This window comes from Hippopotamus amphibius, chromosome 7 (assembly GCF_030028045.1).
Source record: "Hippopotamus amphibius kiboko isolate mHipAmp2 chromosome 7, mHipAmp2.hap2, whole genome shotgun sequence".
Taxonomy (NCBI): Eukaryota; Metazoa; Chordata; class Mammalia; order Artiodactyla; family Hippopotamidae; genus Hippopotamus; species Hippopotamus amphibius.
In genome coordinates, this window is record NC_080192.1 from 79,688,351 (window position 1) to 79,715,171 (window position 26,821).

The following is a 26,821-nucleotide window of genomic DNA, read 5'->3' on the forward strand; positions in this document are numbered from 1 at the left end:
GTCTCCCAAGGCCATAGAAATAAAAGCAAATGGGACCTAATCAAACTTATAAGCTTTTGCACAGCAAAGGAAACCATAAACAAAATAAAAAGACAACCTAGAGACTGGGAGAAAATCTTTGCAAATGATGCAATGGACAATGCCTTAATTTTCGAAATACACAAACTGTTCATACAACTTAACAAGAAAACAAAGAACCCAATCAAAAATGGGCAAAAAAAAATGGGCATAAGACCTAAATAGACATTTCTCCAAGCAAGACATACAGGTGGCCAATAGGCACATGAAAAGGTGCTCACCATCACTAATTATTAGAGAAATGCAAATCAAAACTACAATGTGGTACCACCTCACACCATTCAGAATGGCCATCATTTAAAACATCTACAAATAACAAGTGCTGGAGAGGTTGTGGAGAAAAGGGAACCCTCCTACAATGTTGGTAGGAATGTAAATTGGTGCAGCCAGTACGGAAAACAGTATGGAGGTTCCTTAAAATACTAAAATTGAGCTGCCACATGATCAAGCAATCCCACTCCTGTGCATATATCTGGACAAAACTCTAATTTGAAAAGATACAGGCACCCCAATGTTCAGAGCAGCACTATTTAGAATAACCAAGACATAGAAACAATCTAAACATCCATGGACAGATGAATGGATAAAGATGTGGTATATATACACAATGGATACTACTCAGCCATAAAAAAATGAAATAATGCCAGTTGCAGCAACATGGACAGACCTAGAGATTATCACACTAAATGAAGATAGCCAGACAGACAAATATCATATAATATCATTTATATGCAGAATCTAAAAAACATGATACAGGTGAACCTATATACAAAGCAGAAATATACACACATAGAAAACAAACTTATGGTTACCAATGAGGAAAGAAGGGTATATTAGGGGTTTGGGATTAACACAAATATAGTACTATATAAAAAATAGATAACCGACAAGGACCTCATGTATAGCAAAGGGAAGTATACTCAATATTTTGTAATAGCCTACAAAAGGAAAAGAATTTGAAAAAGAATATATAAAGTGTATAACTGAATCACCTTGCTGTACACCTGAAACATGACATTGTACATAAACTATACTTCAATTTAAAAAAAAATTTAATCTGAAGATTCCTTATGGAAAGTTCTAGCACAACCAGCTTAAAAAAGCCTACATGATCAATTAACAAGACTCATTTTGAAAAAAAAAAAAAACACACCAAAAACCCCAAATTTTTATTTGGCTATGTTTGGTAGAAATGAGGGTAATTCTACAGAGAAAAAGAATGTTTCAGAGGATATTAAATTCTAGTTTTGTTAACTGAGGTGGATTTACTAACTTTCATTCCCAGATAATTCCTTATTGTTAGGCTATATTGTTCCAAAGTTTTCAACTGAATTATTAGAAAGACACTAAGTTTGTTTCTGAAGCTTATCTCATTATTCTTTGAATAAAGGTCAGATGCCCTATGACCTGCAATCAGATGATTATGCAAAATTTAAAGGCCTATCTCCAACCTAGACGGAAGGACCATTATCAGGTACTCTTAACTAGCTCAGGCACAGCAAAAGTAGTGGGAACTGACTCTTGGATTAATTAATATTTCCACTATTAATTAATATTTCCACCTATGCGCTGCACTGGCCTCTAGAGAGGATTGTTGACCTCAAAAATCACCTTAGAAACAATGCTCAGAGGAGAAACAATCAGACCAGGATGAGAAGACAACATCTGAAGTGGACAGCTGACACAAGACTCAAGACCAGGCCTGTAGACCTACTACTTTGATAATTGCTCACACATTTGCTTATAAAAAATGTATTTCACAATCTGATACAGAGTTAAATTTAACCCAATTGTTAGGTTTATGGTCAATTACCTATACCAGTACTTCTGGGTTACTTTGGTGGATTTCTCCAGGCCATGGATCTTATTGGTCAGCCCTTAGAAAATTTATTCTAGAAGAAAAAGTATAATCGGGAGACTACTGATATTACTAGGTGGGATTCCCTCACCTGGCCAATAATACCTGCTCTGGCCATAAATGTGAATTTTCTTCTAAAGTTACTCAAGCTCAATCAGCGCAACAAGCAAAATTTCAGCCAAAGAATAATAACCTCCCGCAATTATGGGATGGATTTAGGTGGTTAACACCGGGTTATGATTATCGAAGTTTAAAGGTTCCCTTATGCTGGGAACAATTAAACAATACTAAGGATAACCAGCCTAGTAACACTAGGAAATTGGGCTGGGTGCCCTATTGACAATGCCAATATATCATTTCCCTTAAAGATAAGCATTGGTATAGGGCAGACTAAGTCAGATGACCTGGGGATATACTGAGCTGCACCTAATGGAAGTTCTTAAATTCTTACTTATGACCTTACTAATATTGCAAGCTATATCATTTGTGGATTGCCTATTTACAAAATTGTTGTTTCTTGTATTACCAAATGTGTGGCTGAGACTCTAATAAAAATGATGACTAGGTAACTTGAAACAGTTGACCAGTATATAGATGTATATAAGATCAATGATTGTAATAGTGTAACTCTAGGTATGGGAAAAAGCAACAAGGGGAATTTTTTCCTGGGCCATAACAGACTAGTAAGGCAGGTGGTCCAGCGACTTTTGGCTACTGTTAGTAAGGCCTAGTCCAGTGATAGCACATTGAGGGGCCTATTAACAAAATCCTCACCTGACCTAGGAATGAACATTCCTACCACCATGGAATGAAATGGTCATGAAATGCCTTCCAAACCATGGTTGAATTTATGACCATTGGGGTGTGGGCGGGGGGGGGTGCCCTGCCAACCAAAACTTGGCCCTTGACATCGTGCAGAGTAAGGATTAAGTCACAGCCACTGCAGTTGCTGACCTTCAACGTGCCCTGAAAGGAGTTCTGGGTGGAGATCAGCAATGAGGCAGCAGTGCTCTGAGAAAAACTGGCAGCACAGGCCTTCAGATAGGGAGATATTTTCAGGAGATCTTATGAGCCCAAGTTCTTGGGTCTCCTCATATCTAGAAAAGCACTGAAATCATTAATGGTGGCACCTGCTTTGTCCACTAAGGAGAGAACTGCATTTGAAAGTCAAAATGGAGTAGCTGTGGTTCAGACATCTAAGGTAAAACAGGGTGGCCATTGTGGATGTCCTTTCATATATGATTCTGTATTGCCAAGAACTTGAGTGTCCTGGGCTGTGTCAGACTCAGACACCACCAGCCATTCTGAAAGCAGTGTCTACTGACAAAACTGAGCGCGACCCTGTGGGTTCCTCTGTCAAGTTCATGATCAACCTCTCTATCCAAAACGTTACTCCTTTTATTAGTTCTGTACCTGTGCCTCTTCAGCATTGAGGAGCATCAAAGGGGGATTGGCACGAAGGAGAACCATGCACCCCCTTCCCAGTACAAAGGCCCCTCCATGTCTCCTGCCCCTTGTTTATAGAAAAGCTAAAGTTTCCCAGTCCTCCCTGAGTCACAAAAGAGCAGGCTCAACCCGCTAATGATTAGGAAAATTGAGTCACAGACTCAGTGTCTGATACACATTCCTGTGTTGTTTTTACAGATATTCTAACTGCCACCACAGGGAAAAAGCCAAGTGCACGATGACCAGACTGCAGCCATGACACAAACTGCTCCATCTGGAGCAGTACTGAGTCTGTGGCTAGCATGATTCTAAGAACTGGCCTTAAGAGATTGGAATTAACATTGTTGCTCATAATAATCTATATCCTTGTGGGCATCAACATGACTGTAGCTTTTCCTTCCCATATATATAAATGGGCAACTACAGCTGTCAGCAAAGAGATGCTACAGACCCACATTGACATCCTCCACTCTAAGAATATGGTGCCCTATGTCAGCAGGAAGAAGTTACAGAGCACAGACCTTCGCCCATAATCCCATAAAAATGGAATAATATTCTGACAAGGGAGACTTGCAAGCAGTTTTTGGCAGGAAAGAGCTCTCAGTGGGAGGCCCCCTTTTGTCTTGTCAGTAACCTTAAACCATGCGCTCAAAAAAAACCACGCGCTCCATGCTCTACTAGTCTCCCACCCTAGCACATCTTTCAAATATTTGACCTCACAATATCTTGCCCATCTGTTGGTTCTTTCTGTAGATCAATGTAGAAATGAAGAGCAAGTAATTAACAGATGACCAGATCTCTTCCCTAGCTCTCCCTTCAGTCATCTCATGAACGAACTGTGTGAACAAAATAGTATCTAAAGAAAAATCACCAGACAGCAACAAGACTGCACACAACCCTACATACACTCTGTTTTTTTCCTAGACCTCAGGGGGATAGAGCTATGTCTCCCTTGCTGGGGTTTTCATGAGCACCATCTGTGGGCTTAAAGCATGTTCTGGTGGGACTCTGATGTCAAGCTGCTCTGTTGAAAAACTTCAGGGTGAGGCCTATCAGAAAGTTAATCAGCTCATTCCCCTCTGACAATTTAACCCAGGGCTCCTTTGGGGAATTAGGCATCTCAAGTCCAAGGGAGTCCCTGGACTCCCTGTTCACTCATCAGTGTTCCTCTCTATCGTATGAGAGGCTCTTGTGTTCTGTTGTTTTTCCCCTTATGTTTTAGCCTAGGGCAATCTGGTTTCCGATGTTATTCCTCCTGGCAGTAAGTGCATTGTTCTTTCCCCAGTAGTGCTTACCTCTCTTCCGGTTACTTGCCTTCCAGGAATCCAATGCCCCTGCCAAAAAAGTGGCATTTTTGTTTTGCAGATTTTTTCTGCATTTGTTCTCTGTTAAACAATTTATAAGTAACATCTACGAATTGAGAAAGTGAATTAGGTTCACTACAAATGCACTAGTTTTTGCAAATTTTCTCCTGATATCTGAGGCACTTTGCATACCCCCCCTCAATAAAAGGTCAAATTTACCATTCTAATATTTCCAGGGGCCTTGGGATCTGCATCAATATAATGTCTGTAGGCCTGTTAAAGGTCTTCCAAAAATTCAAGAGGTTTTTGTTGGTTTTTTTGTTTGTTTCTGAATTTCCTGACTTTTGTTCAAATTCATTTGCTTTAGTTCTGGCTCGCCTTTTCAAAGACCTGCCAACATGCACTAAGTGCTCTAATAAGGGCCTTCTTCCTCAGTTGGGTCCCAATGTGGTTCACCTGTGGGTGCTGCTAAGTGGGCTTCAGGTGCAGAGAATCCTCTCTATTAGGAGGGTTGCCATCTTTCCAATTAAAAGAGTGTGAGAAACCCAGACGGCTGGTTGTTTGCATTTAGGCCCCTATGAGATGATGGCATAAGGGACATTGTCCTGCCCCAGGAGTGGCTCCTGGCCAAAATGGGGTGCCCTGTCAGCTCTTAGATGGCAATACCAGAGCAAGTCCCTGTGCCCCAGGAACTAACACAGGATTTTCTAAGTGATCCCTATAAGGAGGGATAGTCCTGAGCCCCAGTGTCAGGAATTGGGGCTGGATGGACACGGAAGGTGGTGGAAGGTGTGGATATACTGGAATAATGGCTAGGTATGGCAGGGACAGCCAACTCAGCTGGAGGAGTTCAGGTTTGAAGCAACATCTCCTCACTCTCATTTCTCTCCCCTTTCTTAATTTCCCTGATGTAATATAATAGCAGAAATTCTTATACATAAGGAATTTCATCATTCTTTGCCACTTCATCACAGAATAGCCACCAAAAACCATAAATAGCAATTGATCATCTCTAACCATTAAAAGTGTGCCTTTTTGCCTGGGCATCAACAAACCTGGCTGATTTCCAGACTGGGGCTTTTGGTGATTTTAGGAACCAAGTGGAATCTTTCTCTTCTCCCTGGGAATGTTCTATAGACAGGTCTTTTTTTTTTTTTTTGTATTACTTTTCTCTAACATCAGTAAAAGTTTTAAATATTACAAAATTGACTTAGCTATAAACGTAGAAAAAGTACAGACAAAATGAAAAGTTGGAACACATTCTCCTACCATACACAAAAATAAACTCAAAGTGGCTTAAGGATTTAAATATGAGACATGACACCATAACACTCCTAGAAGAGAACATAAGCAAAACATTCTTGAATATAAATTGTACCCATATTTTCTTAGGTCAGTCTCCCAAGGCAGTAGAAATAAAAGCAAAAATAAACAAATAGGAACTATCTAAACATAAGCTTTTGCTCAGCAAAGGAAACCATAAACATAATGAAAAGACAACCTACAGACTGGGAAAAAATATTTGCGAATGATGTGACTGAGAAGGGATTAATTTCCAAAATATACAAACAGCTCATGGGACTCAATCAAAAAAAAAAAAAAAAAAACCCACTCATAAAATGGGCAGAAGACATAAAAGATCTTTCTCCAAAGAAGACATACAGATGGCCAATAGATACATGAAAAGGTGCTCAACATTGCTTATTTTTAGAGAAATGCAAATCAAAACCACAGTGAGGTACCACCTCACACTGGTCAGAATGGCCATCATTAAAACATCTACAAATAACAAATACTGCAGAGGTTGTGGAGAAAAGGGAACTCTTCTACACTGTTGGTGGGAATGTAAATTGATGCAACCACTACAGAAAACAGTATGGAAATTCCTCAAGCAACTAAAAATAGAGTTGCCATATGATCAAGCAATCCTATTCCTGGGCATGTAACTGGACACAATACTAATTCAGACAGATACATGCACCCCAGTGTTCATAGCAGCACTGTTCACAATAGCCAAGAATGGACGCAATCTAAATATACATTGACAGATGAATGGATAAAGAAGATGTGGTACATATATACAATGGAATATTACTCAGCCATGAAAATGAATGAAATAATGCCGTTTGCAGCAACTAGAGATTATCATACTAAGGGAAGTCAGACAGAAAAAGACAAATACCATATGATATCACTTATATGTGGAATCCAAAATATGTCTCAAATGAACCAATCTATGAAACACAAGGACTCACAAAAGTAGAGAACAGACTTTTGGTTGCTAAGGGATGGGGAGTGGGGGAGGGGATGATTGGGAGTTTGGGATTAGCAGATGCAAACTATTAAATATAGAATGGATAAACAAGATCCTACTTTATAGCAAAGGGAACTATAGATCATAATGGAAAAAATATGAAAAAGAATGTGTATGTATACATATATGTATGTATATATACATATATAAAACCGAATCACTTTGCTGTATGGCAGAAATTAACACAACATTGTAAATCACCTATATTTCGATAAAATACCTTTCAAAAAAAAACGCAGCAAACTGGTTCACAAATTGGGTAAAAGCCCAGCAACTCTTTCCTCCCTCCAACGGCGTGCTCCACTCAAATACAAAACAAATTGGCTTATTCCGCAGAAAAAAAGCCCCAAACAGAGAGGAAATAAAGTTTCTGGCTGTGCACACCACAGCGACTTACCCGACTGCATGGAGCCCTTCGGTTCCCAAACGTTGATTCCTTGCTCCAACTGCCAAGCAGTGGGGCAGCCAGAATGTTGAAGGAAAGGTCCTCAGACAAGCGGTCCGCGCAGCTGCTAGGGCCTTACCTGAAATTGCCCAACCAGGGCCGCTGGCCACGAGCAGCAAGGCTCCCGGCGGGCTTCATCAAAATTTGTTACCAAGTCCAAACTTGTGCGGCTCGCCACATGACAGGCCCATATATTGAGAGTCGAGTTACTGGGGCAAGAATAGTGACTTTATTTGGAAAGCCAGCAGGCTGAGAAGACGGTGCACTCCTATCCTGAGGAACCATCTTGCCTGGGCCAGAAGGCAGGCTTCTTTTATACTGAAAGGGCGAAACTAAAGTCATCCACTTCCTGGGTCAGGTCAGCCTCCAGAGCGGATGTGTTAACTTCTCCTGTCCTGCAGGCATTCACAGGTGGGCCTGGTGAGGATGTCTCCTGGGAGCTAAACAGAGGTATTTTTAGCTTAATGATCATTACTGGGAGGCCATTACCTATAATTAAAGCTTATAGGCAACATCCCTTTAGTGATTAACTTGTAATATCATACAAAGGTTTTTCCTTGTTACAGAAAGCCTCTGTCCAGTATCTGAGATAGAATCTCAAAATGTATTTTCTTAATTTTACCTCTTGATCAGCACAAGTAAAAAAACAAATTCACTTAATCCAGGTGAATCTTTTTCAAATTCTGGAGTTTGGTGAGTGGAGGTAGAGGAGGCCTTATAGTCTGGGTGTCAGCTTCTAAAGATAAGAGCTTCTATTCATCCAATTTTAGCAAGTTGGTATCTGGCTTGGTATTTTTGATACAGTAGGTTTCCCAAACATTAATTGAAGGACTAAATATAAATAGCACACAGTTAGAAAATCAGAGATTTCCATAAGCTAATTGGTCAGAAGGAAAATTTTTCACCTTTGAGGCAAGAATCTGAGTGTGGTGAGTGGGGCTTGATGTGGAGGCCACAGAGAGGGTAGCAGGTGGGGAAGAGAATGATCTGGGGGTACAAGGGGAGAAGTCCTTTCTTACTAAAATAAAATGCACAAGGGAATCATGACAGCAGCAATAATTCAAAAAATAGGGGAAAAATAGACACCCCCTGAAAAAATGTACATGGGGAGACAGCTGGGAGGTACTTTTTTTGGTGTACCAACATTTATTTTACAACCAGAGTATATATGCATGTGTGTGGGGTAGGGGCGGGGAGGTATTAGTTTTAGGGAGAGGGAGAGCTACAGGAAATAGATGACAAAATTTAAAATGAGTATTTAACTTTTAAATGCCAAATATGCTCATCTTAACATACAGGGCTCAGATTTCTTCTAGGGAAGGCTTGGCTGTTTAGAGTTCATACATCTGTATGTTCACTTTAAAACTGCACCCCAAACACAGAGGCAGCCGTCACTAAAAACTGCAGCTGTCAGACCAATTGAGCCTGGACCACCTGATCCTGATGACTCGCTTGGGACTCAGTCAATGGGGAGATTAATTTACTCAGTGAAAGTCAAGGAAACTTATTTTTCTCAGAGCCCTTGACCCAGAAGTGATCCCAAGTGTCACTTGGTTCATGCTTCTGGGTCTGGGATGACCTGCACTGATACCAATCCTTAGTGTTCACTGGTTTTCCTTTCCTTAAACACATCCTGGAATGAGATTCCACAGACATCTTCAGTGACAGGGTGTTGCATGTTTAACGGCCCTGGTGTGAACCCATTTCTGCCCTTGCTCACGTGGTAAATCCTTACGTTTTCTCTTCTCAGCGGTCTCAAATCATCGCTTCTCCTGCTTAGCCTGAGACACAGTCCTGCTTCCCGTTTGCCTCTGTAGCTGTGGGTGGTGACCATCTGTTGAAATACTTCATTGTTACGTGATAGTCCATAATCCTACCTTCCACACTACACTTAATTGCTTCTGAATTCTTACATTTTGTAAAACTGGACCCCAAGTCCTCCCTCAAATTCCAAAACCGGGGAATATTTTCTCTCCCGAGTTGACATTTGGATTGTTTTAAAAGTGCTATGTGCCTGACATAGTAAGTACCGAGAAAATTTCCAAGTTCAAAACAACCTAGTTATAGAGTGTAGTGTGGAGAAAAGTAGTTCAGGAAAAGAACTTACATGATAGAGGGTCTTAAATCCCTGACTGAAATATTTGGTTTTTATCATTTCGAGTTGGTATATGTGAGCTTCTTGGAGACTTTTGAATGGGAGAACACTAAGGCATAAAGAAAGTGTTGGCAGAGGGGCGGGCTTTATTATGCAGGCAAATTAAAGGGAGTAAAGGATCAGAGAGGGAGGTCGTTAGGAAAGGTAGTATAGTAATCCCTCTGTGAGTTGATTGAATTAGGAACATTTTTCTTAAGTAAATTAAAAATACCTTTGTGTATGATAGAAGCAATATAGGTTTGAGAGAACACAGACATTTCTGAAAAGTGTAAGGAAGAAAAAACCTAACAACTTAAAGATAATTATTAGCATTTTATATATAGTCTTTCTATGGATATAATTGAGGTTATATAATATATGCAGTTTAATACCTTAATTTTTTAAACTTAGTAAAAATATTTGCCTACATTAATGTTATTTAAAATATGATCTATGAATGATCATTAAGTTTATCAAACGGATGCTCTATACTCTAGCTTTTCTGCTTTGGTTAGACATCTAGAATATTTCCAGTTTGTAGCCATCAGTGCTCAAAATGAAATAGTCATCCTTGGTCAAATATCTTTGTCCACTTCTTTGATGACTAGCTGAGCACAGATTCTTGGAGTCAATGGGCCAGAGGGCAATGAACCTTTTCAAGTTCTTTACTAATTGTATTCTGTGGAGACATTTGCCTTGCTTTCCGATAGGAAGTGACACTGAAAATAGTCATTTTAAAATCTTTGTCAGCTTGATAGACACAAAGGGTATCACTGTGATAAATATTTGTTTTCAAGTTAAATAATGAGCTTGAAAGTTTCAATCAACATTCACCGTACCTGGGAGGCAGCACTTGCCCCCCCAAATTCATTATAACGCTCAGCTAATTAGCAAGAGGGCTGAGAAGGGAGCCCAGATGTTTCCCCTCCCTGATAAATGAGCTCTTTAACCAACCATTTTTATGAGATGACATTGACTAAGGATAAATGTAAGACTCTTCATTTGCAATAATGAACATGTCTAAACACTGGTGGAAAAAATATGGCTTAGTAGCTACAAAAATGAAAAAAAATATTTAGGATGTTTGTGTTTAGTAACCCCAGAATGAATGAATGAGCAAAACAAACACAGACAAGACCAACCAGAACACAGGTGATGTTAACACAAACCTAACACTTAGAATGTTAGGGATGAAAGTCCTGTGTCCTCCATGTTTGAGATGCCAGCGGCTGAGTGGCCGTGAGGCCTGTTGGAGCCCCTGACTCCAGGTACTTGGTCTGGAGAGATCAATGGTTGCAGGAGCTCCAGTGACACTGGATGTGTGGCAACATGGTAAACTGGATTCTTCTTTCTCTGGACCCAATGGGTGGAACAAGAATCTCCACATGGCTGAGGTTTCCTCTTCCCCTTAGGAAGGACTGATTTGCTACAGTTTGGAATGGGCTGCCTTGGAGGGAATGAGTTCCCTCAAGCCTGATCTGAATGAACGCTTGGCAAGAACATGAAGATATCTGAACACTGGGTGTGAGATGAAGCTGGCTGACTTGAGGCACGGATATCTCTAGAGGAGAGCTGTCCTGAGCCCAGTCAACCAGTGCTGGTTGGGTTGGGGAGGTGCTATTATGGCTGTTGTGCGTGTGTGTGCGTATAACACAAAGTCATTAAATTGTGAGGGCTGAAAATTGTTGATTATTTCACTATTGTGTAGGAGGGTCCTTATTATTCTACTCGTGATAGCCAAACTTTAGGTTCCATTCCAACTCTGTGATGCTGCAATTCTCTGAATTTGATATAAGATAGACTGACCTGAAGAAAGAACAGACACTCTAATATATCCCAGTGGGTCTTCATATGTGCACGTCCACTGACATCAAGCTATACCTGCCACACCACCTCATCTCGCTGGGAAACTAGCTACACGTTATGTTCCATGGGAAATGATCAGCTAGTTAGTTAGAACAAATACAATTACTATGCATTATATTATGTATACTTTGAGATATGACATCTTTAATAAAGTGTATTGCCCTGCTACTCTTCTGAATGTGCACCACATCCTTGTCTGAAGATCAAATCAATTGAAGGTAAAATTCAACCAATCCGAACTCAGCAATGCCTCCATCGCACACAGATCATTGCTTCACACCTGCTCTCAGGATGAGGTAATGAGTTGGTAGAGGAATTGTTTCAGCTCATTAAAAAAAATGAAAAGATTCCATTACCTACCGCTTGTGACTAATAGCATGAACATCTAAGAATATTTTCATTGCAAAAATACCTGCAATATTAAATACTGTGGCAAGGAAGGATTAGTCATAAGATGATGGTAAAAAATTCTGTACTCATCAATTTTCTGTTATTGTCAGGCACTCTGCAAAAGAGGTTTTACAAATGTCACCTCTGAAAAGTGGGCCTAATCATTGCTATCTTATAGAGAAGTGGTGCTGCTGGGTTTGGGCTCTCTGTCAGGGAGAGAACAGGGAGGTACGCCTGTGCCTCCCTTTGAAGGTAACCACATGAAACATCAGAGGTAGAATTTAATGAGTTCTCTACAAATCGATGAGAGGAAGACAAACAACCAGGTGGGTAAAACAGAAAAAAAAACATGAGAAGTAATTTCACACAGAGAACACAGGATGAACACAGGCAACGATGTTCCACCTTCTTAGGAATTAGAGAAATGTAAAATAAAATCATACAATAGCTTTTCCATCACTGGACTGGCAAAATATAGAAGTCTGACATTACCAAGTATTGGCAAGAACTTGAAGCAATGAAACCCTTATCCCCTAAATGATATTAAATGTGGAGAAAATTAGAGTGCCGCGGTATAGTTAAAGATGTATGCACCCAGTGACCCTGCATTTTTACTAACTAGAGAAGCTTTCAAAAACTCAAAAACTCATGCAAGATACAAAAATTTTCATAACACTATTTTTGAGAGCAAAATATAAGTTTGAAACAACCTGAATGTCCAAAGGAGATAGATACATAAATTTGGGTATATTCATACAATGTAATACTATATAGTAGTGATCTTGAGTGAGCTAGAACTACACTTCTCAAAATATTTGAATCTCACAAATATAATATTGAATGAAAAAAGCCAAGTTGTAGAAGTAAAGACTGTAGTACTTTTTATATAAATGCTAAAAAACCCTACACAAGAATACTTTACATTCCTTAAGTAATACACACACACACCAGAATGATCAACATTAAGTTTAGTGTGATGAGGGCTTCCCTGGTATTGCAGTGGTTAAGAATCCGCCTGCCAATGCAGGGGACACAGGTTCGAGCCCTGCTCTGGGAAGATCCCACATGCCTCGGAGCAACTAAGCCTGTGTGCCACAACTATTGAGCCTATGCTTTAGAGCCCGTGAGCCACAACTGTTGAGCCCATGTGCTGCAACAATTGAAGCACATGCGCCTAGAGCCTGTGCTCCGCAACAAGAGAAGCCACTACAATGAGGAGCCTGCACACCACAGTGAAGAGTAGCCCCTGCTCGCATCAACTAGAGAAAACCCGTGTGCAGCAACGAAGACCCAACACAGCCAATAAATAAAATAAATAAATAAATTAAAAAAAAAGTTTAGTATGTTGAGTCTGGAAGGCTGAGAGATGTACACAGGAAACAGTAATTATTATTATTTCTGAGGCTGTGTTTTGTTTACATGACTTATGACTTGAATTATTTAGCTGTTAATTATTGCTGATGCCCATTTAAAAGAAAATTTAACAAGTGAAAATCAGAGAGGAAGAATAAAGTGGTTGAATTGAGGAAGTTTCTGCATAAATCAGCATTTCTCGTGACAATAACAAAGTAAACCTGTTTGAAGTCCTTCCTTCCCCTTTCTCATTAGCTGTCCAGTTTCTCTGATTTTTCAAGGCAGTTGAGAACCTGCAGTAAAGGTTTTGATTTTCTATTGTTTTTAATTGCAAAGTTTACAATCCCCAAGTCAATTCTGCCTTCAGAGCCAAGCGGTTCATTCTCCCTGTACCAGGAAACACATTTGGCACAGAAACCATCTCTGGAAGTGCAAGTTTCAGGTCCTTAGCCGCACTAACAAAGTGTCAGCCGTGTCGCAACAGAGGGAGGCCTGCAGGAGGGCTGGGATGGCTCGTCTCACCTTCCTGAGCTTTGGGGCAGCTATACTGATTGGACTTGGCATGCAAGTTGATCCTCAAACTATGCGAAACAGGATAGGACACAAATTCCTCTGTTTATATGGTAGAAACTGAAAAGGACAACAAAAAAGATTTAGAAGTAACTTTCAACACTGCTTATAACACTAGTTCTGTATGTGAGCCACTTGATATTTTTTATAGTAGTGCTTTTTGGGGCATAAACTTGCAAAATGTGTAAGTACAGAGGAAACTCAATGCTGATGCCAGGGGAAAAGTAATAAAGATCTCCACTTCTGGCTTACCAAGAGGACCTCAGAGTAGAGAGCCCCAGGGATCCCTGAGGCCCTTTAAAAAGATCCTTGAAATCCTTTAATTTGACTTTCTCAGAGGCTATAAGACATTACATCATAAGAGATTGGATATGAGAATCCAACTGTCTTCTGGTAAGTTAGACATTAAATATGAGATTTCCAAACACTAAGTATGGGTATGCAATGGTATGTAGAACAACACCACTTTTCTCAATAAGTCTGTTTCTTTTGGAAAGTAGAGTTATTTTTCATAAAATATATGATATTTATATTAACACGCAGAGGGTTTATTGTTATTTTAAGTAAATAAGAAAATAAATGTTTAAAACACTCTCCATTTTAATTTCTAACATAGTAAATATTGATAAATGTAATCCACATAAAAGCACTTTGGAAATCCTCCATAGTTTTTAAGAGTGTAGAAGTTTGCAAACCACTGGCTTTCAGCTCATCACAGACAACATTGCTGGCATCTCTCCTTGCTGCCATGGTTCCTTGTCTCACTGTTTGGAATCCCACAAAGACCACTAGAAATAGCTTGGCTAGAAATCTGTCCAATGGAGATTACATTTTATATATTTTTTCTAAGTCTCAGTGCCCTCAGGGATGTCTCTGGGTGTCTCCTGGTGGTCAGGGCAACAAGTTCCTGTTGATATCATTGTATTTGGAAGTTTCAGGCCCTTCCTGCTCCACCTATTTGGGGATCCCCATGGGATGTCTGCTTTACAGAAGCTAAACAGTATGACAGGCAGAAAAATGATACTCCTTAAAAGCCGTCCGGGTCAGCGTCCACGTTGGGGATGTTCTATGTAGGCCAGTGCTCAAAGGGAGTTTGGAAAGGAAGGAATAGTTCATTTGGTGGGACAATTTGAAATAGATCTCAGCAGACATTTATGGGGATGGAGGCCTTCTTAGCTGCCAGAAAATCTGGCAAGAAGCCTTCAAACCCACTTCCTAGTGTGATAGCACTTTCCTTCTTAAGCTCCCACTGGGAAGGTAGGCCTGCCCCGCCCACGGTGGTGAGGAGCTAGCCTGGTTTGGAAATGCCACGACAGGGCTCAGTCTCCACTTTCTATGAGCTCCTGCGCGCTCCGATCCGGTCTTGCAGGTACACACCCGGCTCGGAGTCTGAGGCTGAGCAGGGCGTCGGCGGCAAGAAAGGTGCACAGCGGGGGAGGTGACAAAAATGTGCGCGGCTGGGGTGGGGGGTGGGGGGCGGCGATCGGGACTCCCAAACGGCCCCTGACCCGCTGCGCGACCCCCGGGGAGCGGACTCCGTCTCTGGGCGAAGGTGCGGAGCCCGCGTCCATTGCCTGTCCGCCTTCCTCCCTCTTTTCCTGCCGGCCTTTGCCACGTAGGTCTAGGCTGGCTTCTCCCTAGTGAGTAGGTGTTTGGGGTTTCCCTTTAGACGGCGGGGCCCTGGAGGATCGTGAAGCCAAGGACGCGCAGGCGAGGCTACGCGCGACGCACGGGTGGGGACCCGGGGAGCCGCGGACTGTGCGAAGAGTTGGGTGGCAGAAGGGGATGTCACTGCGCCCCCAGAGGAGGCGACGGGTCAGCCAGGACGAGGGGACCCGCCCCGATGCCCCCACAGCGCCTGCTGGCCCCTCACACTGATGCCTCTCCACCCGGATTCTAAACGTGGGCGCTTAGAGGGTGAACGGGGCAAGGGCGGGAGCAGTCTTTGGGGGCACGTCCGGGTACATGTGGGCCAAAGCTGGAGGGCTTCCTGTGAAGAAGGGCAGCTCAGAGGCCTGGCTGGGACCTCTGAGATTCAGAGGTCGCGGAACCCTGGCCTTGGCCGGCGAGCGGGGGGGGGACGGTGAGCGGAGGGCGCGCTCCGGCCGCTGCGCCCCTTCCCACCCCACCCTCTTTCTTCCCCGCAGCCGCTAAGGGAATGTTGTCCTTGCTACTCTGCGTCGTGTCCATCGCTCTTCCACGTTTTATCAGAGCAGGTACGTTCGGTTAGTTCGGGTCTCAGTAGCCACCCTCCCTACCTGCCTCCCAACCGCTCTGGGCAAGGTCTGGCCCTGGGTGGACCTCCTGGGGGATCGCGTGAGACGGGAGCCTGGCCGGTGACACTTGGCCCAGTGGTCCAGGCAGAATCCCGCGGGATGCGGAAACGGCGAGTTGCAGCTCCAAGGGTCTGATGCTTAGCCCCAAACACCACCTTTGAGCTCTGAAGTGACTCAAAGAGGGGTGGAGTTGGCCAAATTTGCAAGTCAAGACTCGAGTTAAAATGCTCAAATAGAGCTATAATACTATTATTTTATATGACAAAGGGACATGTTAGACCCAAGGTGAAAGCAGAGAAACCAGCAACGGAATGAATTACTTCCAAGAAAAACTAAGCAATTTGTTAGAAACGAACTTTGAAGTGAGCAGATTGTTTAACAATCCTTTTGGGGAGGAGATACTTATACCTTTTACTGGGGGATGGATTGAATTAATTGGGCAACAGAGCAAAAGGTAAACAGGTCAAGTGGGACTCAGAACAGGAACGTTTACTCTGAAGGAGGAGGATGAAGGAATTAAGGGCCTTAGCATAGAAGAGAAAGAGGGAAATCATTCCAAATGGGGAAGAGCACTTGAGGGGGAAGGGATTGACTAAATTCCCTCTTAGGGACAGAAGTGAAGGACTTCCGGTTATGCTTTCACATCAGCAGACTGTTATCAGGAAACTCCCATACTGAGAAAACTCTCACATAAAGTTTCAAATCAGCGAGAAAATTGAGGCATTTGTGAAAACGAATAATAACTACACTAGCGCTCTCGGTTGCGAATATTTTTTCCTTTCTTTCCCTAGATGCTTGTGAGGACGTGAGCGTGCAAGAGATCGTGTCAGTAGGCCAGCCTACGGCTTTTAACTGCATATACTCTCTGCCAACATCTGGGAAAGTAGCTGCAACGTGGTATAAATATCCGAGCAAAATCCCGATATCCAAACACATACAGTCTAGAGTTCACCAGGACCGAAACTGGATTTTGTTTCTCCCTGTGAAAAGGGAGGACTCTGGGATCTACCAATGTCACACAAAGTAAGTTCCTCATTCAAAATTGAACTCTCTCTCTCGCTCTCTCGCTCGCTCGCTCTCATTCATATATATGTATATGAACAAGTATGTTGTGTGTGTGTGTGTGTGTGTGTGTTCTAGACCTCGTGCTAAGCCTTATGCTAGTAATGTAAGTGAGTGACACATATCTGGGGGGAGATAATTGAGGCTGGTGGGGACTGTGGTGAACCAGAAAGCATAAGTCTCACCAAAAGTGGCAGTCTACTCAGTTCAAGTCCATCTTCCAAATTTTCGAAGTAACCTGGAAATTAGAGTGTGTGTGTGTGTGTGTGTGCATGTGTGTGGTTAACTTTTCAGTAAGCTCTGTGTGTGTCCTAATGAAATGGTCCTCTGTGGACCAAATTTTGGCTGAGGGCCCCAATTTTGTTCTCCTCCTTTGCTAACATGCACGACCTTCATGAATTATTTGACCTGTACAAGCCTTGGCTTTCTTGTCTGTAAAGTGGAAGTAATGCTGGCCATATTCGGTTGAAGTAAAACTTACCCCAGATCACATGTGACGTAGGTACTCCAGAAATGGAATTGTGTCTTCCCTCTCTGTGGTTCCTTGATATTTGCCAGCCTCTTTCTGTGTTTTTCACGGCCACATCCCTCTCTTATTCCTGCCAGGTTCCTCATTTCTGTGTGATTGACTAGAGGTGCACGGTTACTCAGTGGCACAGGTGGAAGTGCCAGTAGCCCCTCCCCCATGATTTCACTCGATCTGCAGACCAGCTGTGGACGTCTTGTGGGGGTCTGCTCTCCTGTGTCCTCTAGGTTATGCATTAACCAAAATTGGAGATTGTATGTCACACAAGTCTGTCTGGATGTTCAGGCTGAATTTATTATTTTTTTATTCTAACTGAGACTTCATTTTTATTTATTTATTTTTATTGGGGTATAGTTGATTTACAGTGTTGTGTTACTTTCTGCTATACAGCAAAGTGAATCAGTTATATATATATCCACTCTTTTTTAGACCCTTTTCCCATATAGGTCATTACAGATTATTGAGTAGAGCTCCCTGTGCTATACAGTAGGTCCTTACTAGTTATCTATTTTATATATAATAGTGTGTATATGTCAATCCCAATCTCCCAATTTATCCCTACCCCCATTCCCCCTTGGTAACCATAAGATTGTTTTCTACATCTGTAACTCTATTTCTGTTTTGTAAATAAGTTTATTTGTATCATTTTTTTTTAGAGTTCACATATAAGTGATATCACATGATGTTTGTCTCTGTTTGACTTACTTTTCTCAGTATGACAATCTCTAGGTCCATCCATGTTGCTGCAAATGGCATTATTTCATTCTTTTTCATGGCTGAGTAATAGTCCATTGTGTATATCCATTCCTCTGTTGATGGACATTTAGGTTGCTTCCATGTCCTGACTATTGTAAATAGTGCTGCTATGAACATTGGTGGGCATGTATCCTTTCAAATTATGGTTTTCTCTGGGTATATGCCCAGGAGTGGGATTGCTGGGTCACAGGCTGGATTTAAAATCTTTAAATCTGGAAGCTGTGAAATGGGGCAAAATAATCTTTCCTAGAAGGTAGACATCAATACTGTCTGTCTTGGAAGAAAGTAAACACGAATTCCCACAGATCTTTAACATACAGATATGATACATATTTAGTGAACTGTATATTTTTACTTTGCAATAACTCAAATTCACATCACATTTTCAAGAATTGTATAAAGAGCTCCCAACTACCCTTCATCTAGATTCTCTGTTATTTAACGTTTTGCCGGGCTTTCGTCACCCCACTGCTGTGTATATGTATGTTACACAAAGTATTTTCCCTAAACCATTTTTTCCAAATCATCTCAGTTGTATGCATTAGGTCCCTTTACCCCTTAATATTTCAATGTATCTTTCCTCTCAACAAGAATATTCTCTTACATCATCACAGAATAGTTATCACATTCAGGAAATTTAACCATCACACAATAGTTTTGTCTACTCCTGGATTCACAGTCTAATTTTATCAGTCTACTCAATGATGACTTTTATAAATGTTTTTCTTCCTTTTCCTGCTAGGGATTCAATCCACGATCATTGCATTGCATTTGGTCATCATGTGTTTTTGTCCCTTTTCACCTGGAACAGATCTTCAGCCTGGTTTGTGTGTGTGTGTTTGTGTTTGTGTGTGTGTGACATTGACATTTTTAAGGAGTACAGGCAATTATTTTATATTGTGTCTCTTAACTTGGGTTTGCCAGCTATTTCTTCATGAGTCAGTTCAGGCTGAGGCTTCTTGGCTGGAATACATGTGAGTGGTTTGCGTTCTCTTCAGACACACTCAGAGACACTTAGCATCCGCGTGCCCCTCCTTGGGGCACTTGGTTTTGATCATTTGGTTAAGATGTCCTCCCATGTTTCTGCCGTCCAAATACTTTTTTTTTCCCTTTTGTAATGAATGACTTGTGAGATGTATGTTGTCTTGTTTGAGGCAAAGAGTTTGCACTGCGCCCAGAAGAGGATTTGGAAATATTTGGAGAAGAGCAGAATCATTTGGTTTTGTGACTGTTTGAGTTTATGAGGTTTCAACCTGTTGTTTTCTCATAGCGATACAAACATCTGTCCCAGAATGAAAGTCAACCTCACCGTGTTTAAAAAACATTGGTGTGGTACTTCCAGCAATAGCCAGCTGAATGTGCCAGATGCATACAAACAGATCTTATATGTTGGAAAGGACGACGTTCTTATATGTCATCTGAACTTCCCGAGCAGCTTTGATTTGGATTCAGTAAAGTGGTATAAGGTAAGAAAAATAGTTTTCCTGTTGATATAGTTCTTCTTTCTCTTTAAAACCTACTTGTTTTTTTAATTTAAGTTTTACCTTTTAAAGCAGAACTGGTAAAGAGAGAGATTTGTGTACATAAGACAGATTTGTTAGCTAATTGTTATTGACAATTTAACCCTGCTAATTACTTATTTTTTTAATTTATTGTTATCAGAGCTTGGTAATAGCTTATTATTTGTATCCACCCCTCCCCCAATTATTCTTACTTTTCAGACTATCTTTCATTATTCTTTTTGGTTAAGATTAATTAAGTAGTTTCTTTCAACAGGTAGTACATGCACAGGATTCAAGACTCAAAGTATAGGAAGGCATGCCCTGGGAAGTCGCCTTCCCACCCCTGAGCCATATCTGCCCAGGCCCATCTCACCTTGCCTGACATGTGGCTGCTGTTCTTAGTGCCTGACACAACGCTTTGCATTATCCTTGTGTAATGCCATACAAGCAAATAAAACCGTATATCCTAGTCCTGCCTTTTTTTTATGGAAACAGGGCATCATATACTCACCTTCCTACACCTTGTATTTTCACCTTCAAACACTCTCTTTTCTTGACTGTACTGGAGGATGATAACGTAAAAGGCATAATCCTTGGCCTGGAGGAGCACAGGTGAGGTATTTAATATTTGAACTAGTTTTTCCCCAGCTCTGCTTGTTAGCTTTTGCCAGTACAACCATCTGGGTCATGAGTTCTCTTTGTGGGAAGGTTTTCATCTACCGATTCAATGTCTTTAATTGAAGAATTAAGTGATAGGATGATACAAATTTCTTACTTATTCTTGAACAGGTTTTGGTAAGATTGTTTTCTAGAAAATTGTTCATTTTGTTAAACGTTTTAAATGCTCTGGCATAAAATGTGTTCTCATTTCTCTGCTTCGAATGTCTGCTTCTGCAGTAAGGTTCGTCTTTTATCCCTGTTACAGTATGTTTCTCTCTGTCTCTGTCTCTGTCTCTGTCTCTGTCTCTCACACACATACATACACACTCTCTCTCACTTGATTAGTCTCATAAGAGATGTGTCAGTTCTATTACTCCTTTCAAAGAACTAATTTTTGCCTTTGTTGATCCTCTGTTATATATTTCACATTCATTTAGTTTGTTTCTATTTTCCTCTCTCACAAGGAATGTGGCAATGAATGTTCTTATCCTTGTATTTTATTTTATTGTATTCTATTTTATTTTATAGTTTTTCTTTTCCATTATGGTTTATTACAGAACATTGAATTCAGTTCCCTGTGCTATGCAATAGGACCTAATTGTTTATTTTATATATAGTAGTTTGTATCTGCTAGTCCCAAACTCCTAATTTATCCCTCCCTTCTCATCCCACCTTTCCCCTTTAGTAACCGTAAGTTTGTTTTCTGTGTCTATGAGTCTCTTTCTGTTTTGTAAATAAGTTTGGTTGAATCATTTTTTTAGATTCCACATATAAGTGATATCACATGATATGTGTCTTTCTCTGTCTGCCTTACTTCACTCAGTGTGATCATCTCCACGTCCATCCATGTTGCTGCAAGTGGCATTATTTGATTTTTTATGGCTGAGTAGTATTCCATTGTATATATGTACCACATCTCTATCCATTCACCTGTCGATGGACATATTTTCAGTGGAGTCCTCATGTGGTAAATCAGTTGCAAGGGCTTGAGTTTGGTGCCTTGTTGATCATTAGACTATTTCAGAAATTGAGTTAGGAGGTGGGGATCATTGAGAGAGTGTGTGAAGTAGAACCGATTGAATGAGGGGGAAGGGGGAGAAGAGAAAGGGGAGGGAACTCATTTCTGCTGCCCCCAATTGTCCCTGTCAAGTGGAGGGAGATGTTATATGGAGAGTATGAAAGAGCGACATAGGCGAGGAGGTGGGAGAGAGAATTGAAGGAGATGCAAAGACTTTCTAAGGTGAGGACCGTGGATTTGTTTATGTTCGTGTGAAACAGGTGGGATAATAAGAAATTATCATCAGAATGATATATTTTTGTTTTTAAGAATTTAGAGACAGAGTAGTTCTGGATAATGACAAAGTCCAGCTTGTGGCAGGGAGAACTGAAGTCTCAGAGGAGTAGAGCTGGTCCTTGAGACTGAAGGGGTTCCAGAGGAGAAGGTTCAGGTGTTAGAACATCCATGCTCATAGACTGTGAAGTATCCACATTTGGAAAAGCAGGAACATCTCCTTTTTTTCTTTTTTCAATTCCAAATTACTCCTCAATACAATGGTTTCTGCCCACCACTCTGCTGGATCTGTACTTGCTGAGGCACTGCTGGCTTCCCAGCTGCCAAATCTAACATTCATTTCCAGTTCTGATCCTGATCTTGATCTCTTGTGATGTCCGTCACAGCCGATGTGCCCATCAGCTGAGAGCTTCCTCTTCCCTTCCTTCTGAGACGTAGTCATGCTTTATTTCTCCACCTCCCGACTTTTCCTTAGTAATCATCACTGGGTTCTCATCCTCTGTGTCTGGGTCTTAGATTTTATCATTCCCAATTTTGGCCACGGTCATCTCTGGCTCTTGCTTTGATTGCATTCAGGTGGAAGGCTCATAGGACCTTCTCACACAGATGGCTCCCAACTCTCCTCTCATCTCCAGGTACTTCATCCAACAGCCTAACATATATTCCACGTAGACATTCTCATCCCCACAACTCACCAGATTCACCATGTTTAGAGCCACTTTTTATCTTAACCTCAAATCTGATCATTTCTCCATGTTTTGTTTATATTCCCTCTCCTATCTATGGACGCCTTTGCACCCCCAAGCTGTGACCAAACCGGTCTCGTTCCCTCGCCATAGTCCAAATTTGTCACTAAGGCTGTGACTTAGAACTGCTTAAAATCACTTTTTTGTTCCCTTTTGGTTTTCCCCACTGTACTGCCTTAATTCATGATCTATGCAGCCTGAGTGTATGGAAATAACGTCTTAAATTGTCTCCTAGTTGTTAGGATTGCCTCATTTTAACCCTTTCTCACCGGCAACCAGACAGACTGTGCTCAGAGGCAAGTATGCACACCTCGGTCCCTTGCTCAGACAGCTTCAGATACTCTTCCCCTTCCCATTGTTTTCTGTGATTGGGCTCCTGATTCCCTCACCAGTTTCATCTTCATCACTCTCCTATGACCACTACAGCTTAGCCAGGATGTTCTCGGCTATTTTGTGCCTCTGAACCATCATACATGCTGGGTCAGAAATGTTCTTCTTGGTGCTTGAAAGATTAAAAACTTTCAGATGTTGGCTGCTGATATTACTAAGTAAAATCTTGTTAGTGAGATATCACCCACAAATTTTTAACTAAAAATCAAAGGCTTCTGAGAATGAAAACTCTAATGCAGTGGATGACAGTAGAGAGAGTTCTAGTTGCTGAAAAAGGACAGGATGGTTCTTCAGCTGTCAAGGCTAAACTTTAATATAATAAAATATTTGTACGTCTTGAATGAGAAAGGGGACTGGTAAGGATCGGAAGCATAGAATGGAGCCCCAGAGATTGTGCACATCCAAGCCCTACCCGGGGATGAGGTTTCCATAATCCAGACACTCACACTTTTTGTTTGTCCCTGTTCTAAAGAAGGCAACATCTAAAGCAACCATACTCCAATAAAAATGAATAATTAAAAAAAGGCAACATCACCCACGTTATCAGAGTCTGACTTTTACTAGTAATTCCCGTTCTACTTAGTAAGCAATTATCTGATTATAATTTGGGTTCCCCTATAGGGTGTTTACAGAAAAAATAATATAAGACTTCTAGAAAGTTATTGTTGACATGATAAATATGTACACAAATGTTCGTTTTGGCATTATTGAGTGCCACTTTCCATGATGGATGCATTCACGCTGTTCTAATGGTGGAGAGTGAGTTCTGACCATGGCTGACTCAGGGAGGAGAGAGCTCAGAACTTGGGCGATTACATCTTTATTTAATTAGGGGTTGCATGTGTGTCTTCTCTATGATAATGATTGTGAGCTTTCTGAGGACAGGGGCTGGGTCTTATTCCTGCATGACCAGGGCTTCTCACAGTGTTTGAATGAATAAATGGACTCAGTTATCCCAGATGTTATTCTGTAGAGTGGTGATTCCTGAAGAAAGGGGAAAAGGTTTGAGAAAGAATTCAGAAGTGGGCCTCTGAGATGGGAAAAGTGATTCTCATGAGAATGTGAGCTTCTGACAGGACAAATAAACGGTGAGGCTTGCCCTCTGGGTGGAAGCCAGGGAGGACAAGTGAGAAAGGCCTTCTGAGTCTAACCAGCCTTCAAGTTGGTTTTGTGTGAGGCTGTTTCCTTGGCGATGCGGTGGAAGCCTGGGTGACTTCAGACCTGATGGGACATCTGCTGCCCTTAACCTTGCCACACACTTTGACTATTGCTGAGGCCTCCAAATAGAAGGTTGGTGAAGAGTTATTTTGGACCCCAGCAAATTCCAACTCCTGATAGGTGGAGAAGGTGTGATTGGACCTGTAACGCAGAGGTTGCACACAGTCTGTATTCACCTGGGCTTGCAGTCTTGCAGAGGGACTTGGTCCCATTGGCATTGGTGGTGCATTGGCAGACATGGGCTCCTGTAGGTAGAGGACATTCCTACCTGTTCATATCCTCCCACCAAACTCCTTTAAGGATCAGGTCTAATCCTCCAAAAAGTCTTCCTTGCAGCCTGCATAGGCCTCTCCTTTCAACTCCCAGTAGACCTCGTATTTCTAGTACTCACTGTAGCCTGTTGAATATTCTTTGTCAAATCTGATGGGGAAATATATATATACACACACACACACATAATATATATATTAAATGTTATATATAATATATATATAATATGTATTATCTAAAATGTATTGTGTTTAATATACATAATGTATATTATGTGTTTAATATATACATTATATATATAACATATATTTATATAAGGTCTTCAATTAGATTATAAATTACCTAAGGTCTAAAGATCACATAGGTATCTTATCTCCCTGTGGTTCATAGAATGGTGCTAACTAGGAATATAACTGCTACTCCAAAATACTCTGAACTGAAAACTATATATTTTGTTTTATATAGGACTGTAAAGAGATTGAAGGAGAACGGTTTATTTCTAGGGGAACAAAGCTTTTAGTGAAGAATGTCTCGGCAGAGGATGGAGGGAGCTATGCATGTCAAGCCAGACTCACATACGCAAAGAAGCAGCACACTGTTTTAAATAGCATTTCTGTGAATATCAGTAAGTACGCGCTTACCCATCGCCTTGGCTTTGAGTGAGATGGCTGGCTTTGGGCAGAAGAGATTCCCAGTCCTGCTTTTCCTGAGGGTTAGCAGGCCTTCAAACGTATGACTATTAGAATCAGAAGTAGGAAGAGTGGGGCGAAAGGACATGGGCTGTTTAGTTTTCTCATCTGAAAAAAGAGGAAGACTCAAAACTCCTGGTTTAGTCATGAAAATTAAATGAAACCATGTCTATGGAGGTGCTCCCAGGGTGCCTGGCAAAGTGTAGCTATTCAGTAAAGGGCAAACATCATTAATATCACTCTTCTTTTCCTCCACCTTCTCTGGTGTGACTATGTCTTGGGACATCCAGGCTTCAGCCTCCGCTGCCTCAGGCATGGCCAAGTTCAAGGTCTCTGGACTTGGTTCCAGAACACCTAATGCTTGCGGGGTTTCAGTTCTCAACCCAGAGCAGCCAGTTTTCCTGCACGTGTGACCTGGAGATTTGACAGCAGAATCTGAAGGATAGAAGAAACCTTAGAAATAATTTAATTCAAGCCATTTGTTTGATAGAGACTGAGAAAGGAGTGACTTATTGACGCTTACAAAGTTGGTTAGTGACAGAAACAGAGCCAGAACCCAGGCCTTCCATGCCCAGACAAGCATTTTTTCTTCTAAGCACATTCAACAAAGAGTTTTTGCTAGGCTGCCTTTGCCCTGCTTTCAGTAGAGAGTTGTTTTCTAATTTACTCACCTAAATGGAGGGAACTGAAGCCTGAATATTTCTTTGACTGGGACCTTTATGTTTGTCACTAATTTCTGTCTGATTTCATAATAGTGGGGGATACTTAGCCATTTCTTGATGGCACGACTGTTCCTGGGGGTGTGTAGAGGAGGGGTAGCTTCCTGCTTCCCACCAGGAATCCCTTAATTAGGAAAATTAATTGTATTAGATTTTATGATTTTTATGCTCTTGGATTTTATGATAACTAATATTTCTCCAAAAGTAGGCACCTTCCTTCTCTTGTTCACAATTGGATCCCCAACACATAGCCCAGTGTCTGGCTTAGACCAGGCACAGATGTATTGATTAACTCAGTCGTTGATTCCTCTTATGCTTTAGTCTTATACTGGTAGCTGAGGGAATTCTTTACAAAGTGAAATTTCAAAGGCGAAATGAAGAATACCTTAAGAGATCATTGAGTCCAATAATCTGTATTTTACATTATTACAATAAATGTTTATTTATAATCTATTGCATGCCAAAAATTGTTAAAACCTGATCATTAAAAATTTTTTAAAAATTCTTCTATTGAGAAGCTCTCAGCCTGGCTGTAGTGGAGCTAGAGATATAAATGCATCATTTTAACATTCATGTGGTAAGGAGAGAGTTAGAGACAGTGTCCGGGAGAACAGAAAAAAAATCAGAAGTAGCTGCATGGGTGGCGAGTAAATAAATGGTCTGGAAGACTTTCAAGAGGAAATGTCTTCTCAGCTGAATTTTGAAGGACAAGCAGGGTTTGCAGAAGTAAAGAAGAGGGAGGAGAGGCAGAGAGAAGAGTCTAAGGCAAACACAGAAGTGTCTACCATCATAGTTTACGTTGGATCTGAAAGTAATTTTGTTAGAGCATAAACAACTGTGAGCTGAGGGCTGGTGGGAGCTGAGGCCATGGAGTTAAACAGGGGCAAGGTCAAGGCTGGTTATACACAGGCTTTACCATGAAACACTGAAGAGCCCTTGGATGAGTGCAAGTACAGAG

At 41.3% G+C, this 26,821-nt stretch overlaps 1 protein-coding gene across 13 annotated transcripts in view; it reads left to right on the forward strand.

Moving 5' to 3' along the window:
• Nucleotides 1–15,056: 15,056 nt before the first annotated feature.
• Nucleotides 15,057–26,821, forward strand: part of IL1RL2 (interleukin 1 receptor like 2) — a 35,257-nt gene continuing 23,492 nt past the window's right edge. The window contains exons 1-6 of one of the 13 annotated variants that reach the window (XM_057743178.1): nucleotides 15,094–15,180; nucleotides 15,428–15,491; nucleotides 15,906–15,974; nucleotides 16,826–17,057; nucleotides 19,649–19,844; nucleotides 24,921–25,080. In XM_057743178.1, coding sequence (XP_057599161.1) covers nucleotides 15,094–15,180; nucleotides 15,428–15,491; nucleotides 15,906–15,974; nucleotides 16,826–17,057; nucleotides 19,649–19,844; nucleotides 24,921–25,080 — 808 coding nt within the window. Of the gene's footprint in view, nucleotides 15,399–15,427; nucleotides 15,661–15,905; nucleotides 15,975–16,825; nucleotides 17,058–19,648; nucleotides 19,845–24,920; nucleotides 25,081–26,821 lie in introns of all 13 variants that reach the window. The other 12 variants (XM_057743183.1, XM_057743181.1, XM_057743185.1 and 9 more) reach the window with 12 other exon arrangements.